This window comes from Haliaeetus albicilla, chromosome 6 (assembly GCF_947461875.1).
Source record: "Haliaeetus albicilla chromosome 6, bHalAlb1.1, whole genome shotgun sequence".
Lineage (NCBI taxonomy): Eukaryota > Metazoa > Chordata > Aves > Accipitriformes > Accipitridae > Haliaeetus > Haliaeetus albicilla.
Window position 1 is genome coordinate 30028266 of NC_091488.1, and position 16141 is coordinate 30044406.

Genomic DNA, 16141 nt, shown 5'->3' on the forward strand with positions numbered 1-16141 from the left:
CTAACAAGCTTAGTAACCTGTCCTATTTTCAATTATAATGTACAACCTCATTTATATCTTTTCTTTGTTTACTGGTACATGATAGGTCATAATTCTCTGTCTAGTGCTCATGCTTTAGAATAAAGCCATCTAATCATAGAATGGTTGGATTCTTTTAATATACATGTCTATATGTACCTATACTCATAGATTATATGTAATTTACATATGCATGTATGTGTGTATATATTTATTCTGAACAATTAAAGTATATGTATAATTTTATATATACATCTATTACATATTATTATATATATACACATATTCATATACACACATATATATGTTTTTATTCTGAATGGTGAATGTGAATATAAAGTCTCCTGTTGCTTTTAAATTACCAGGAGGGGCGTGTTTCCTCCAGACCTTTCTTAAGTTTCAGTTATTATTCTGGCTCAAAGTGATAATGTGTTCATGTAGATATAATTCTCAGGACTGAAAAAGAAGGGGAAGCATAAGAAAATAAACAGGTTGATGAACTCAGTGCATTCATTATCATCTTATATTTGCATGAAGGAGAAACTGTTCACTTATTATAAAATTAGAATGGCACCATTAATTTTGTTTACTAGGCAAGCAATTTTTAGTGCATGTGAGTTTTACTGGCTGTTTTGCAGGTGAATATTTCTTGTTAAGCAGCCTTATGTAAAGAGCTCTGCAGAATCATCTGCTTTTGTTGTACCTCTCCAAAGCAGAATTGTTCCATGGAGTAATGCTGATTTCAGACATCATGGGACTGCTTTTTTTATTTTGTTTCCACTGCCAGGAGAATGATGGCAATGCAGAATGGTACATCTGGAAGTAGAGGAGAGATCAGTGAAGAAACTAAAACAAAAACAAAAACAAAATCGAAGAAAAAAGCTAGAGATTTGCCTTTTTTTGAGGTATTCCTAAAGTTAAAAGTTTAATTTTTTCAACAATTTCTTCATATAAGGCAACTTGGCCTTCACTGTCATGCTCTCCTTACTTGTCTAAGTAAACACTGATTGGTGAGACACTGGACAAGACAAAAAAAAAGAAAAAAAAGAAAAAACAAAACAAAACAAAAAAAACACCCACAACTTAAAACCTTTAGGTGTGAACAAGAGAAGCAACAAGAGCAGATGTGGTGTTTCTCCTTTTTTTTTTCCTGTCTTTTGGTCTCAAGCGTAGCTGCCTTTGAATTGTTAACATAGTTCTGCCTTGCAAGAAGGGCCAGCAGAAGAGGAATTACTTTTTTTTTTTCCCTGAGGTACCATTTTTTTCATGAATATGCTCTTGAATGAATGCCTTTTCAGAGTGCACTTGAGGGTTTAAAGAGCTGTGGATAGTATCTTTTGTGTAATTTACAGCTAACAGAGTGATTCCTTTTTCACTTTGGGTTCTGATTAATATTGTGTATCAGCAACATTATCCATGAGCCTCAGAAAACAGAAAATAATGATTCTGTTGATTTTGGCAGTAGGGCAGATGTTAGCAGAACATCTTAAGCTCCTATTGTTGTTCTTGTGACCCAGTTGTGCCTTTAGAAATAATAGCATGAAACTGCGTTGCTTCAGGAGATTCAAGGAAGGCTGTAGTGTCTGTCCCTTGTCTGCCCCTATTTCTCTGTTTGAACACTGATGTCTGTCTGTTAAAATATTGTCTGCTCCTTTTGCTTTGCATGCTCCGTTAGGTTGCAAGAACAATCTGAAGATATAGGCTTCAGTGCAGAAAAACAATGATCAAATAACATAGATTATAAATAATTGGAGTACCTGTAGTTTAACTGAAGTTTGTTTGCATCAGCTTCGCAGGAGAATGATGTTTCAATAGGAGCAGGGGAATGACATAAGACTTAGGTACTTCAGAATGTCCTTCTGGCAAGGCAAATTGTGCTGTAAGTTTTAGAATTCACAAATGTGTGTACATATGCTCTCACCTACTTGTGATTAATGGTCCATGATTTTTCTGCACTCCTTGACATGCTTTTTGAGTGTGTTTTGTGATATACTTTCTAAATTCTCAACACAGGTCTTCTGACAGAATCATAGATCTGAACTATCTCATAGTATTGCAGTGTCTCAAATAAATAGGTCAAATAATCCTAGAAATGGTGTTGGTTAGCTTTGAATCGATAGTGATAAAGTTTCTCTGTATTCTTACTTGCTCAAACTTCTGTCTAATCTATCTTTGTTCTCTTCTTCTTGTGCAATCTTTTCCTTGCTTCCAGTGGCTGCTACAAAGAACAAAGCTAGAGGTGAGTTTCTGCTTGCACTCTTCAATTTGCATTGCATGGTTCTGCAGCCCACGTATTTTCTCACAAGTTTTTTTTCTGCTTCTCAAAACCGAGAAAGATATTTTTAGATCTTATGGTATAATACATCATTTTTTACAATTTTGTAATTGCCCCTAAGTGCAGACTATTTTCATTGTTTATCAGTCATCACTATTCATACTGTATCTTGTTAATTGTTTTAATATAGGAAGTTTTTAGGAAAAAAAGATAAAACCAAGTGCACTGTAGTTAGATTTCTGACTGTAGGGATATTGATGGAATTTTAATAAAAATTAAGATATTACATAAAATTGCTCATAAATATGTAAGTGTAATTTATATTTTTTATGTCTAGACATAGTCATAAATATCTGAACAGAGAACATGAACATAAGTGTCTCCTAAGCATTCCCCATCTTTTCACGCTAGTATAAAATGATCATCACTGTTTCTGATGGCATACCAATATACAGAGAGGCATACTATAGTCTCTACAGAGATTTATGACTTCAGAGCAGCAAGGTGATTGTCACAAATCAGTGTGACAAAGAAGTAAACCTTTCAGAACTAATCATGTAAGGTCAGTTGTGCCTTAAACCACTTCCTGAATTTCAGGGAAGCAGTGATGTAGCAAATGTAACCTGAAGGGTGTATTTTTACTTGCATATGCATATAAATGTATGCATACGTGTATATATACATATGTCTCTGTGTGTGTATATTTATGAACATATATTTTCATAGAAAATCCTGAAAATATGTATTTTACTAAAATTTATCTAACATTTCTGGTAGATAAAGTTGAGTTGTTTGATAATTAGACATCAGATTTTAAGGCAAATATTTATGCTTGGTTACATGTAGTTCAGAAGTTAAGAACTCTCATATTCACGGTGTTTGTTAAGTTCAATTGTATATATTGTCTAGCTTGAAGTTGTAGAATAATAATAACAATCAAAGAAAACACAGCCAACTGATGGCGTTTATGTATTAGAATAATTAAACTAATGATTAAAATACAGCTCGGTTTTCTTTAAATCCTTGCATGGCTTTTTGCAAAATCTTTTTCTCAGAGACTTTGCATGCATTGGATGTCATGAGTGAGGGGAGTGGGTAAAGTCGAATTCACATATTTGTCTATGCATGCTGTGAAGTTTTCTTTACTCTTTTCTGTACTGTCATGTAGTCAGCTGTGATGCTAACAGTGGTCAAGTGTTTAAGACCTTCATAAGCAATGAAAAAAACCAAACAAAACCAAAACACATCCATGGAAGCAAACTTTCAGCACAAATAAGCATAATCTCATCAGTATTCAGCAATTACTTCATGTACCCATATATTGCCATTCAAACAGAAACTGCCCTGGAGGCACAGGAATTATAAAATGAGTCAGAATTACTCATGGGCCCCACTCACCTGTGAACATTAACACACCCTTATTTCAGTAGTGCACATGCATACTGAATAAAAAGCTGAAACTATATATAGTAAACTGGGTTTGACACTGTGATAAGAGCAAATCTCATAATATGTGGCTATGCATTATCTTCGGAGTTCTCTTGCTCAGTTGCACAGTGTCTTCAAGAAGTCATCAGCTTTTCCTTTGGTGCTGAACAGCCCTGTGACGAAGGTACCCAATATCCACAAGGAACTCAGTCCTGCAATACTTCTCTTTTACCAAAATCATAGGATCCAACTTGTAATCTCCTGTGGTGGAAGACATAAAGTAGCTGACGTTTTACTGCTTTTTACATTGCTTTGTCTAAGCAGTAAAGAAGGCTCTGTTCCTCCGTTTGAAGTATAACACTCAATTGGCAAGCAGTTGTCTAATACAGCATTGGAAACGGCAACTCGCAACTGAGGGAATGCTTTGCTGCAGGACTTTCCCTTTTGGCATTTATCTTCCTGAAATCCAGAACTCTTACATCTATGCTCCTATTTATGGATCTTCATCTTTCCTTTCTGAAAGTTTGGAATTTGTGCTGCCATTTTCAACAAACTGAAGTTGACAGTCATGCCTGCCCTAAGATCTGAGGGTTCCGGAGCACGTTAGTATGTGATATTCTATGGGACCACCTGTCTTGGAATTTTGTTTATGCTTTCTTAGCATGAGAAAACTCCTGCTGGTCTCCAACTTCCCTCCCCCTCCTTGTGGGATTGTCTATTAGCAGAACATTAGAGCCCTTGTTCTCAAGCATTGCATTCAATGCTCTTTCCCTAAGTATTTTCTCAGACTTTGTTGAAGGCTGTTTGTATTAAGTGGTGTACAGCAGCTGTTGAACTCTCTATAGTTTATCCTTACTTTGTGGCACTTAGAATCAATTTAGGTTGGAAGGTCATCTGGTCTGCAAGTCATCTGGACCTAGCCACCATGTAAGTAAGGCCCACTTAGATCTGGTTGCTCAGAGCCTTCCAATCAAGTTGAAGTACCTCAAGGGTCAGCGATTCCACAGCTCCATGTTAGATTTGTGCTGTCATTGCTTTATTTTACCATGGTTTTCATATTTCTTTTTTATACTTTCTGCTACCTAGAAGAAACTGCATGAACATTTTTGGAGGTCTCCATAAAGGGTAAATAATTGTATTTTGCATAGAAGGAAGGATCTTGCTTTGGACTATTTTGGGCAGATGCTGCCACAGGACACTCATGTTCTGGACAGAATGCTTGTGACATTTCCATTAAGTCTAGTTCAGGAGGATTTGAAAGAGTAAGGGGTAAAATTAAACATGAAAATTGTCATTCATAGCACTGAATTTCATGAAGCAGAAACTAAAGATGCCACCTGAAAATCTCAGACTATCTGACTAGAGTTGTTTCAGTGCATGAGTATTTTAAGGACTGTTCCTTAATGTACCAGATGAGTTTTGTTCAACTTGAGCTCTATAAATGAGCATTTCCTCTATCAAAACACCAGTCTGAAGACCTCTTGACCTCTTAAGAAGGGCTGTTGTGACTTTTTGGTGACAATATCGTTGCAGATATCTTCTGGCAGCAGTTAACAATGCTTTCCAGGCTCAGTGGTCTTATCAGAGCTGCTAATGGCGTGTCAATTTTCAGTCAGCAGGTGAAAGAGAGAGACCAAGTGTCTTCATTCAAATGTAATTAGTTGAGGAATGGCGTTCTGCACTCCGCATTTTCACTTCTCTGATACACTCTGTGTCAGCTGCTATTAAAAAGTTATTTCCAGAGCTGCCCCACTAACCTCATGCAGTTAGACACTTGATTTATAACCCTTCAAAAGTTAAATTGGAATTTGTGATTTTTTTTTTTTTTGTATTGGGAATGGTGTGAATGAATATGAAAACTTCCTATAAAAAAAAGGAGATTATAAAGGCCAACTGCTGTTGCAGGAGGAGGAAGCAAGAAAGATCTTTTATCGTCTGCCTGTTGAGAAGTACTACATTCCTTCCTGTTCCTAAGACTCCCGAGGCCCACAGATTAGAAATGGTGAAATTCCCAAGAAGAGTCCCAAGTCCCAAGAAGAGACTTCTTCCAGAGGGGAAGATGTAACTGCCTTAACATTGCAGGATTCATACTATCCAATCTATATAAAAACGTGGTGGATTCGTAGCTATTTCTGCCATGCTCCTTTCCCCCATTTGAGCTATGTATGAAGTTCTATTTTTAATTTTCTGAGGGAGAAATAACATTCATATCATAGTCCCACTGCTTCTCATAACAAAGTGCTACTGTACTACTCACTCAGTCTATATATACATGATTCTATATTCTCTCTCCAAAACCATTGTAACATCTGTACTTCTGTGAGTTCTAGGGGATGTCTTATTCATAGGGAATACTTTCAAACTTTTTTCTGACTTAATACTACACTTTTAAGTACTGTAAATGCCTTTAACTCTATTTCACTTGCCTCACAAGTTTGATATTAACAGTACTATTTTCTGTAGCCTGTTGGATATCCAGGAGATTTTTGAGATGCATCTTTTTCTTGACTTATATTGCATCTGTGTCCCAAAGAAATTGTCCTTATTTTTGAGTTCCATGGAAAAGCACTTTTTTCTTTCAGTCATCTCTTCTACACATGCAGAGGTATGTTGTTTCTGCTTTGCTTTTAAAAGAGGAGACTGATTTTCCTTCAGAAACATAAGATTAAATTTAGCTTTAACAATGCTACTTAAAGCATATGTCTCAATCTCTAACATAAATCATCATAGTAATTGATAGACTGTCTAAATAGCAGTTGATACACTGTCTAAATGCATCTTATTGATGAGGCAAAGATCACTCTGGACTTTATTCACTTGATTTATTTTGTTTGTTCTCATTATGTCAATGAAATTGATATCAGCTTATTTGAAGTTTAAGTCAGGAGGGATCGTGTGAAGAATGTTGTACAAATATACTCTGTTATTGCCTGGATAGTGGTGCAGTGACTCTTAATCTTTTAGTTAGGAATCAATTTGTTTCTCAAGACTTCACCAGACCTTCATCAATGGTCATGTTCTACCCAACCATCTCCGATTTTCTTACAGCATATGATAAAGTTTACTGCATTACTCTACATAAGTATTTGTCATCTTGGTAAATAATAGGTTTCATTCATCCCATTGTTTTGACTGAAAACCAGACAAACCAGAATAAATTGTGTTGACCTGAATTCCCTGTATGGAATACCTACTAGTTTAGATCCTTTCTTCAGTACATTTAATTAGCCAAGCATTATCCTGAAATCAAGCAAGTAATGCAGCAGCTATCCATGTTAGGAACAGGATGAAATAAATGTACACAAAGGAGACCCAAATACTGCTATTCATCTTGTTTGCATTATCTTCACAAAGTTTTGAGCTATTCGGTTATTAACATCAGTCAGGCATTAGCTCTGCTGTCACAGAGTTTTCTTTATTGAGGGATAGATAACTCAGGGTATCATCTGCATAGAAATGACACACTGCAACATTATGGCAAAAAATAGAAACTAGTGGAAGTGTATAGATGTTGAAAGTGTGAATCCAATATAGAGCCTAGGGAAACTCCATAACTCACAGTAGTTTGAAATAGCATTTATTTATGGTTACAAGCTTTTACCACTGAGACATGTAGAAATGAAAACCTGTCAGATTCTTCCTTTAATACAAGGTCATTACAAAAAACTTGCCAAGGCTTTTGTAGTAGCATAGCATGATCTGAAGCCTGATTGAAATTTTTCAGATATTCTAGTGCTATTGAAATAAAGGAGCTCTTCTTTGTAAAGTCTTCTCTTGCTATTTTTATTCAAAATATAGTTTCACCTTCTAAAGGTAGAATTTTCATATGTCACTTTAAGACAGTAAAAGCACCTTTGGTATTTATAAATGGTTATACTTTGAGGGGGGGGAACAACAAAGCTAATGAAGCCTTAATAAACATTCCTTTACTGTCTCTTCAGTATTCCCTCCCCTGTAGTTTAGTCACTGCTTCCAGTGCATAACCTCTGATGTCCAGTGCTTTTCTCTGTTGATCAAATCATGTCCAATGGCTAAACCTGTGAATCTGAAAGGTCTGGATTTCATTCCTACGTCTGCCACAGTTTTCCTCTGTGATTTCTCATGGCACTTAAGGCCAGAGTTTTCTCATATTCAGCAGTTCTGATGGGGGGGCAAGTGGTGATGAAGAACAAAATTTGATGCTTGTCTATGAAGAGAGTGCACAGAAAAAGGGAAAAAAAAAAAAGCTTTGAAAATGACCATATTAAGAGTGCAGAAGGACTGTGAAGGCATACATGAAACATACTGTTCCTCACGCTTTTGCTGTCGACACTTATACAGGAGCAGGTATTTGAGAAATGAATTTAGGTGGGCAATTGCTACTGTGTTTCTCCAGTTCTTGTTCTATTTTGGTGAAAAAAATAGGGAATTTTCAATTTAATCGTTAGTCTCTAAATATAAAAATATGTTGGGTTTTGTTGTGGTTTTTTTTTAAATCCTCCTAAATGCAAAAGTTCACATTAGATCAAGATAATAGGTTATTTCACCATTTGAGTTTTCCATCAGATAACATAAAACATTGTACTTACATTAGACTCGAAAAATCATATATATCTACTTCAGTATAATATGTATGCCATTTGTTAAAAGAGATTTGGAAGAAAAGGCAGTTGCCTGAGCTCTGAAGGGTTTTTTAGATTAACAAAATATGATGCTATATTTTTGTTCCTTAAAAACTCCAGCTGATCCTCGGAGGGAGGAAGCTGGAATCATAATGATGGTAATAGTTCTTAACAAAGTTGCTGACTGCTTTTACCCTTTGCAATTATATTTGGGAAATACTTGGCCCTAGCATCTTTCCAATGTTGAGACAGCTGAGATTTCAACGTAATGTTGTGTGTACACAGTCTAAATACTCACCATTGTATTTCTAGCCAGAATCCTTCTGCCATTCAAGGTCCCAAGTTCTGCTACACACTAAACAGACTGCAAAAACATGAATCAGCTTTTCCTTTCTTCGATTGAGGGACTATGTTAGCAGCACTGGAAACGGCAGTTATACAAGCCTGTATGTCCTGTTTACTGCTTTTAATGCATTCTATTTTGGTATGTTTTCCAGAATAGGTGTAAACAAAGCAGCCATTAATAGTTTTGGTAATGTAACATGCTCATTAAAATTGTAGGTCACCATGGAATAAAGCAGCTCTAGCAACACAGAAATAGCAAAGGTAAGTACAAAGCCTCACTGAAAAGAGATCGGTAGGGGGAGGCTGTTGCTGTTGACATACCCTTTTCATTTGAGAGACATCTACACTGAGCCAACATGTCAGTCATTTATTGACTAAATAGTTTAATAACCAGTGTAGAAGAGTTTGGGATGGAGTAAGGTAATTTTTGTTTTCATTCTTGTGAAGTGCAACACAGTTATGGGAGAGGAACTCTAGGAAGGATGTTCCCTTTTGAGGTGGACCCGGTTATCATCAACTAAAGCATTTTGCCAGTTCTTATTCCCCAACTTTCAGATAGGCAGCTCTTCCCTCTACAATGGTTAATACGAATCCTGATTGTTTTTTTCATTTTGTCATCCCTCGATTGGTTGTTAAGTATTTGAGACCAGCCTGTCAACAGCAGTGTATTAGGAGAGCTTGTCATACTTGAATAGAACTCTGCTGGAAATTTAGTTGCTTTATTTGCTATCTGAATGGATGTACTGTTGTAAATCTGGTCATGGTATTGAGCATTGAGCCCTTACGGCTAGCTGCAAAGAATTTTCGTAGGCAGTGCGTTGCATTTCAGATATGAATGTATCATGAACATGAGACACAGGCACATACTGCTGTGTGCTGGCCCAGTGAAGTCAGTTTTCAGATTTCAGCCAGACAAAACACTTTGCTTCAGAGTCTAGATTTTTAATTTAGGCACAATCGAAAGGATTGTGAGTACCCAAGATGTGTTCACCATATTTTATATGTGCTGTGGAATTGCTGGGCATGATTTCCTAGTATCTGCCAGTTGGATGGAGCTGCTGCTCTGAAGCAGGTTGTCAACTTCTTTTTGTCCCAAATATCTCAACTTCTATTGAGACAAAATTTCTGATAGAGAAAAGAAATTTGATAATAATACCTGAAAACTGGTGAAAAGATACAGTTGGTGCACGGGTTGCAGCAAACCCATGATCACTGATTTTTACTTCTCTGTTGATAGTTATAGATGCTTTTTAAAGCATAGGCTTTTCTTTCAGACTTGGCTTTGTTCCAGTATGCTTTTATAACCAAAGGAAGTGGAGAGAGTGCTTTTATTTAAAAGGAAGGATTTTATTTCTCAAATGCTCTTTGAAAAACATAGGACTTGCACTGATTCTCCACATTAGCTCAGTTCTCAAGATTTGCTTCTTAAATCTCTGTATGAGATCAGATCTTTTACTTTAGTGGACAGTGGTCAGTGATACACACAGTGTTTAAATGGCTGAGGATTCACTATCACTGCTAACGTTTGGTGCTTTATATTAATACTACCTTGGTTTCTTGGTTCAGGCATAGGAACAAAAGAAAGGAAGTTAAGACTTTTCCGTATGTGCTACCACAGATTGCTGTAGCTGAAAGTATGTCAGTAGCAGTACCCCAGGAGAGAGGAAATCTTCTGATTTCCTTTTTAGGAGCCTGATTCTATGAAATCGGGTCCAGAAGCTAAATGCTGTAATGATAATAAATAAATGAACTTTTTTTTTTTCATGGTGAACACTTATAATGACAATATCTCTGAAACTGATAAAAGATTTAGTAGTAAAGAAAAAACACTGTAAATGTTAGATCTTTCATTTGTTATATCAGCATTCTGTTCATGGGCTCCCTGAAGAGCTAATAAGAAACTAAAAGTCATGATTCCAACCTAACAACCGTCTACATTTATTATGTGGTTTATAGAATATGATAAAAATCTTTAAAAAGCTGTAACTTGACAAAAATCCTTCAAAGGGAAACAAGCAAGTGCATTGAGGAGTTCAAAATTAAGTGAAGCTGTCAGAAGGGAGGGAAACCGTGGAAAGAAGGCAATGGAAAGGAATCGTGCATGATGGTTACAAATGCAGTGGGCCTTTGCAGCAGCCAGCAGTAGAGGTTCTACCTAGGATTTGCAGGTCCCTATGTGTCTTATAGATGCTATTAGAAGTCACTGTCAGTTTGCCAAATTCTGGCTTCCCTAACTGTGCTGGTTTAGATTGTGTAAGCAAAGAGGAGATTATAGACTCCTGATTTATATCGGTACCTGTGCACAATAAAATACATCCAACTGGTCTGCCACAGGCTCGCTTTTCACTTCTTAAATGTTGCTGAGAGTACTGCAACCCTTTTTCATTTGTGAGGGGTGGCTTTTCTATTCATGTGGGTTTTCTAATAATTATTGTTATTTCTATATACATACATAGTACATATTGCGTGTGGTGCATCAGGAGAAGTACTTACAGGATTTATTGTAGTTGGATTTAGAAACAATTGTACATAACCTTGAGCTTCTCAAGGTAGAAATATTTGCTTTTCATGCCATACTTTGTAGATTCAAGATGTCTGTCATCTGTGAACCCTTTTTTTCTTTTCTTAGTTTCCTTCTTAAGTATTTGTTTTCATTTGTTTGGGGGAATAGTACTTTACTGTATTTATTTCTCACTGATTTCTGGAAATGTAAAGTGTGTCAGCTAATGATTCCCAAGTAGCAGCTTGGAAATGAAGGGAGACTATAAATCCTTGCATTCATGTCCATTTACATTTTAGGAATTTACAAGTGTATAAAACAAATTAGTTAATAATTCAACATTATTTTCAGATAATATTATGTACAGAAATGAATAGTATGAATAGGCTTTCTTCCCATGGTTGGGCTTCTCTTACAGAATTTAATTTTTGTAATGATTATTGTAAAGGACTGCCCATCCCACTCCAACAATGAATGTTCCCCAGGAGGCAGACTAGTAAAATAAATGCTTCTCCAGAGCAGACATAATAAAGCTCCTCTGATCTTTGGCTTTTTCTCTCTCCAGAAGCTCAGGAGAAAAAGCGAGCCTTGTAGCACTGTTGAGAGGTTACAAATTTCTGGTTTCTGGGACACCACCTATGAAGCAAGTTCCAGTGTCAGGGAAACGCACTCAAAAGGTGCTCTGCCAACATTCCCCTTCCATTTACTTTCAGACAGCTTCCACCCCTGCCAATCTCAGTATTTGCAAGGTAATGTGCTGTGCAGTTTTATCTACCTTGCCTGCCGACCAGTATAGCATGTTTTCCTGGTCCTTGCCTCCTGCTTTGCTTTTTTTCTTTTTTCTTTTCTGGTATGTCCCAGTAACAGAGGAGGCAGTTTTGTAATCTTCTATTATTCCTTTTCCTATATTCAGCTACCATCTTGATTTGATCTAAATATCTTCCAAAATATATTCAGTCATTTGTGTAGGTTAGTGACAACTATTTTAATAACTTTACCTCTTTAAAAATAAATTTTACTTTCTTTAGTGTTTCTGTGAAGATCAAAGCATTATCTCCCATGACAATTCCTTAAAATAAGATGCCATATCAGCGATTTCAGCTGTAAACTTGTCAGTCTTACCTGAAAAATGTTACATATTTTCCAAAGGACATGAATTTGATTGACTTTTTGAGGTACAGTATTCTAGCCCTTTGGCTGCTTTTTAAAAGCAAATTGTGCATGGTATTCAGGAACGTGGACAGCTAAAAGAGATATTCTTGATCATCAAGTCATCTCCTTTTATAGGCATCACATATTACCTCCTCCATATATGCATTCTTCTGAAAAACTGGGGTTTAGGGTTTTTTTTTGTGGTTGTTGTTTGGTTTAGTTTTGGTTTGTTTTCCTCCTCGGCTAGTTTTCTTATTAAGGAAACTGTGAACCCTTCCCTTGCAACTGTCATGCACGCTTTTCTGATTTCTAGAAGCAGCTTATTCACATAACTTTTTCTTATGTCAAGATTATCTTTAATTGTAAACTGATCATCTTCTTCCTCCTCATTTTTTATCTCTGTGAGTAATACACAGATAACTATCATGTTTTCTCTCAGGCTTTGTTTTGGTAGACAGCCAGATATTTTTCAGTCTCTTCTCTTTCCAGGCCTGGGCTACATTATAGTTTTCCAGTGTGTTGCAGTGTGAACTGGCTGCTGTTGAATAAAGTGAGCAGAATGGTCTGCAGTGTTTTACCTGCAGTTCACCCTGTCTTTTCTGCCAAGCCTTCCTACATCTACCAGAAACACTTCAGCTGGCTTGTCTATGGCTGCTTTCTTTGAAGCTGCTTCATGTTGGTCGTTCATAGTCATCCAGTGATAAATTAGAAACTGTGTCTTCTTCCTGCTCCATTGTTCTCAGCTGATGAGATTCTAGTGTATAGCTAAAGTTTCAATTATTAATCCCCAAGTACAAGACTTTTTTTCATTTCTATTACCGCAGTCCTAAAGGTTGTCCAGCACTTTCTGTGAGATGTACCAGTCCTTTTCTGTATGAATGATACCTTTAAAGATTTTGTCATTAACTTGCTCAAGATGTCTGTTAATAAAATTATTGTTATTAATATTTAAAAAAAAAAGAGTGGAGTCCTTGAAAAAAGCCCAAGCATTAATGACTTCCCTCAAGTCTCTTCCTTTCAGCTCCAGCCTGACACCTTCTCCCATAAGCAAGTTCTTCATGTTTCCCACATTTCCTGTGCTGATGTCTTCTGCCTAATTTACATGCTGTGTTTATGGGATCTCATTCTAACACATTTAAGTAAAGATTAAGCTACTAAATTTCTGTTGTCTGCCAACAATCAGATTAGACTCAACTGATCTATGTTTGTTAACTTAGTATTAATTTGCTGGTCTCAGTTGACTATGTCAGAATTTCTGATCCCTTCTTTCACTTCTTCCTGGTCATTTCCAGGGAACAAATTCACTTATCCTTCCTGATCTACACAAGATGACTTGATGGTGGATTTGTTAGCTAGGGTTTTTTAGTCAAGACAACTGATATTTAGCAAGTATAATGCTGTTTAGTGGTGATAAACAGGTGATAAACACCCTGAGATTCAAAAAATACAAACTATGCCTAATCTAATCTAAATTACAGCTATACTTCTATAATGATTTCCTGACAGGTGGTTTTTTTTCATCCTTCTTATTATTATAATTTTCTGCTGGCCATTTTTCGTTCACTTGGTAGTTGGCTTGTTACTTCATCTGTATACTAAGTACATATTCTTGTGCTGTATCCAGCAGTATTGTATTTGTTCAAGCTATGTATCTTTAAAGAACTTTATTGGACATTTGCTGGGTTTTGCACCTTTTTGCATGTAATTCCACAAGTGCCTTACATGTATCTTCCATAGTCTTCCAACCTGCTATATATATCATAAATCCTATTCCATAATTTGTTACCTGTATGCTTGTTAGTCACAGTCTGTAGTTCATCAGTGCATCAGTGATGGCCTTTAAAATGAATTTTTTTTTTTTTTTGGGCATTCATACAATTATTTTACTTTAGAAAGCTTTCCCTTGGGAATTCTGGGGATTCAGGCATGCTCCTTGTTGCAGAGTTTTCACAGTCACCCATGATAGCAAGGGAATGATTTTTCCTCTTTGAATACGTGCAGTATCACTCACAACCAGACTTGCTGCTCCTGTAGAGGCACAACTTGTTACCCTGTCAATAACTTGGTGTAGTGTCATGGGGAGCTCAACACCTGTTCCAGTGCTCCAGTGACCAGGAGAGATTAATGTCTGGTTTGTCAGATCATTTACGTAGCTTATCAGAATGTAAGATTATGGGTAAAAGGGTATATTCACTTAAAAACTTAAGGTTTTTGTATTTATGGAACAAACTTGTGAAAGGACAAAACATAATACAGTATTGAGATACATTATATATAACACAGAGAGAGACCAGCTGCTTCAGCTAGCTTCTGTGTCTGCCTCTCTCATAGGTGATACAGGAATCTGTTATGATCTTGACAGAGGGTTTGTTCTGCTTAGACAGTCTTTAAGATGCCTTCCCCATGCTTGGGGTAGAAAAGAGGCCAGGAGCAAAAGCTATTTTGCACATCCTCTGCGTGGTTCCAAGCTAGAATGCCAAAATCGTATTTATTTCCTTCTAATAAAAAATTACCTCCTTAGATTTGCTGCTGGCCCAGTATTTAGCACTGCTGAGGGTACTGGGAATATCCTTCTTCCCACCTCTGGAAGTCTGTTGACTTACACTAATATCATCAACCTTCATTAAAAAAAAAATGAAGCCTTATATGTCACATCATGAGAGATGTTAAAAGCAATTTCTGGCTAGATTCATTAGTGCTTCTCTTCCTCTCTCTTTTTTTTTTGTTTTTTTTGTGTGTGTTGAATATAATACCTGCAGATTGAAACTGGCAATAAAGAGCCTTGCTTTAGGAACATCCTGATCAACACCCCTATTGATTTTAGGGGGTCTCCTGAACATCTGTTACTAAAAGGACTTGCCATTGTTAGCACCACGTGGTTTCTGAGAATTATCTCATTGCAGCAAAATTTGTAGTCAGGTTGGTTTCTGTAACATTGTCAAAAAGGTCTGTCTACTACACAACCAAATCTAGTTCTAAGGAACTAGAATAATTTCCAATAAAATCCCACCTACCAGCTTCTTCAGAATCAATTTGGCCTAAACAAAAATCTTTTCTGCCATCTCTTTTTTTCATAGAGTTGCTATTAGGACCTGGGTAACTTCACCTTTATTTTTATCTTTCATGAAAAACTCATGCTCTTGTGGTATTCTAACAATGATTGCTATTCCATCTTACTTCTCTTTATCCTGTAACAGAAGGCATTTGTCTACAGTTCCTGCATTTTGCTGTCCATATTCCTTGCATTAACATGCAAATATTTTGCTTGTTTCTTATCTGTTTACTATTTGAGTTAGGCACATCTTTTCACCAGCATGTCTCATGCATGGGAATGCTCTTCATATCGAGCTTTAGGACTGTTTTGCTCATATTTATAGACTGCTACAGTGATAAATCTGAGTTTACTCTGATGTCCTTACTGCCCTCCTTGTATGTACTAAATAAACCAGCATTTGGAGACCTCACAAAATCTCCCAATCTTCTCTCTTCATTTCTTAGTCTGGGATGCTTCCTGTTGAGCAGTTTAGCCTAAATAATAGAAAACTGTTTTGAGGCAGTCTGTCCTTTGAGAAAGATTTGTTTTTCCAGTGAAAGCATTCAAAATTTTATTCTAATTTGTCTAGTCCTGGAGGCATTTACTGCTGTTGGTTACTGTCTTTGTTATATTCCTTGCTTCAACCCTGTATTTCCTTTACAAAGAACAGGAAGAGTTATGACCTACATTTCTTAATCTTTGTGTGTCTTTTTGGTTTTGTTTTGGGGTTTTGTTTTGGTTTTTTTCCCCCTTTCTCTTTCATCGTGATTGTTTGTTACATTTAACAG

The 16141-nt window shown here is 36.5% G+C and overlaps 1 protein-coding gene across 3 annotated transcripts in view; it reads left to right on the forward strand.

Annotated features, from left to right (window-relative positions):
• The window catches only part of CADM2 (cell adhesion molecule 2), a 697459-nt gene that overhangs the window by 458034 nt on the left and 223284 nt on the right, over positions 1–16141 (forward strand). For 2 of the 3 annotated variants that reach the window (XM_069785395.1, XM_069785393.1), the window contains exon 2: positions 2231–2257. The exons of the other annotated variant lie outside the window; for it this stretch is intronic. In XM_069785395.1, the coding sequence (XP_069641496.1) occupies positions 2231–2257 (27 nt within the window). The remainder of the gene's footprint in view (positions 1–2230; positions 2258–16141) is intronic. 3 annotated transcript variants of the gene reach the window in all.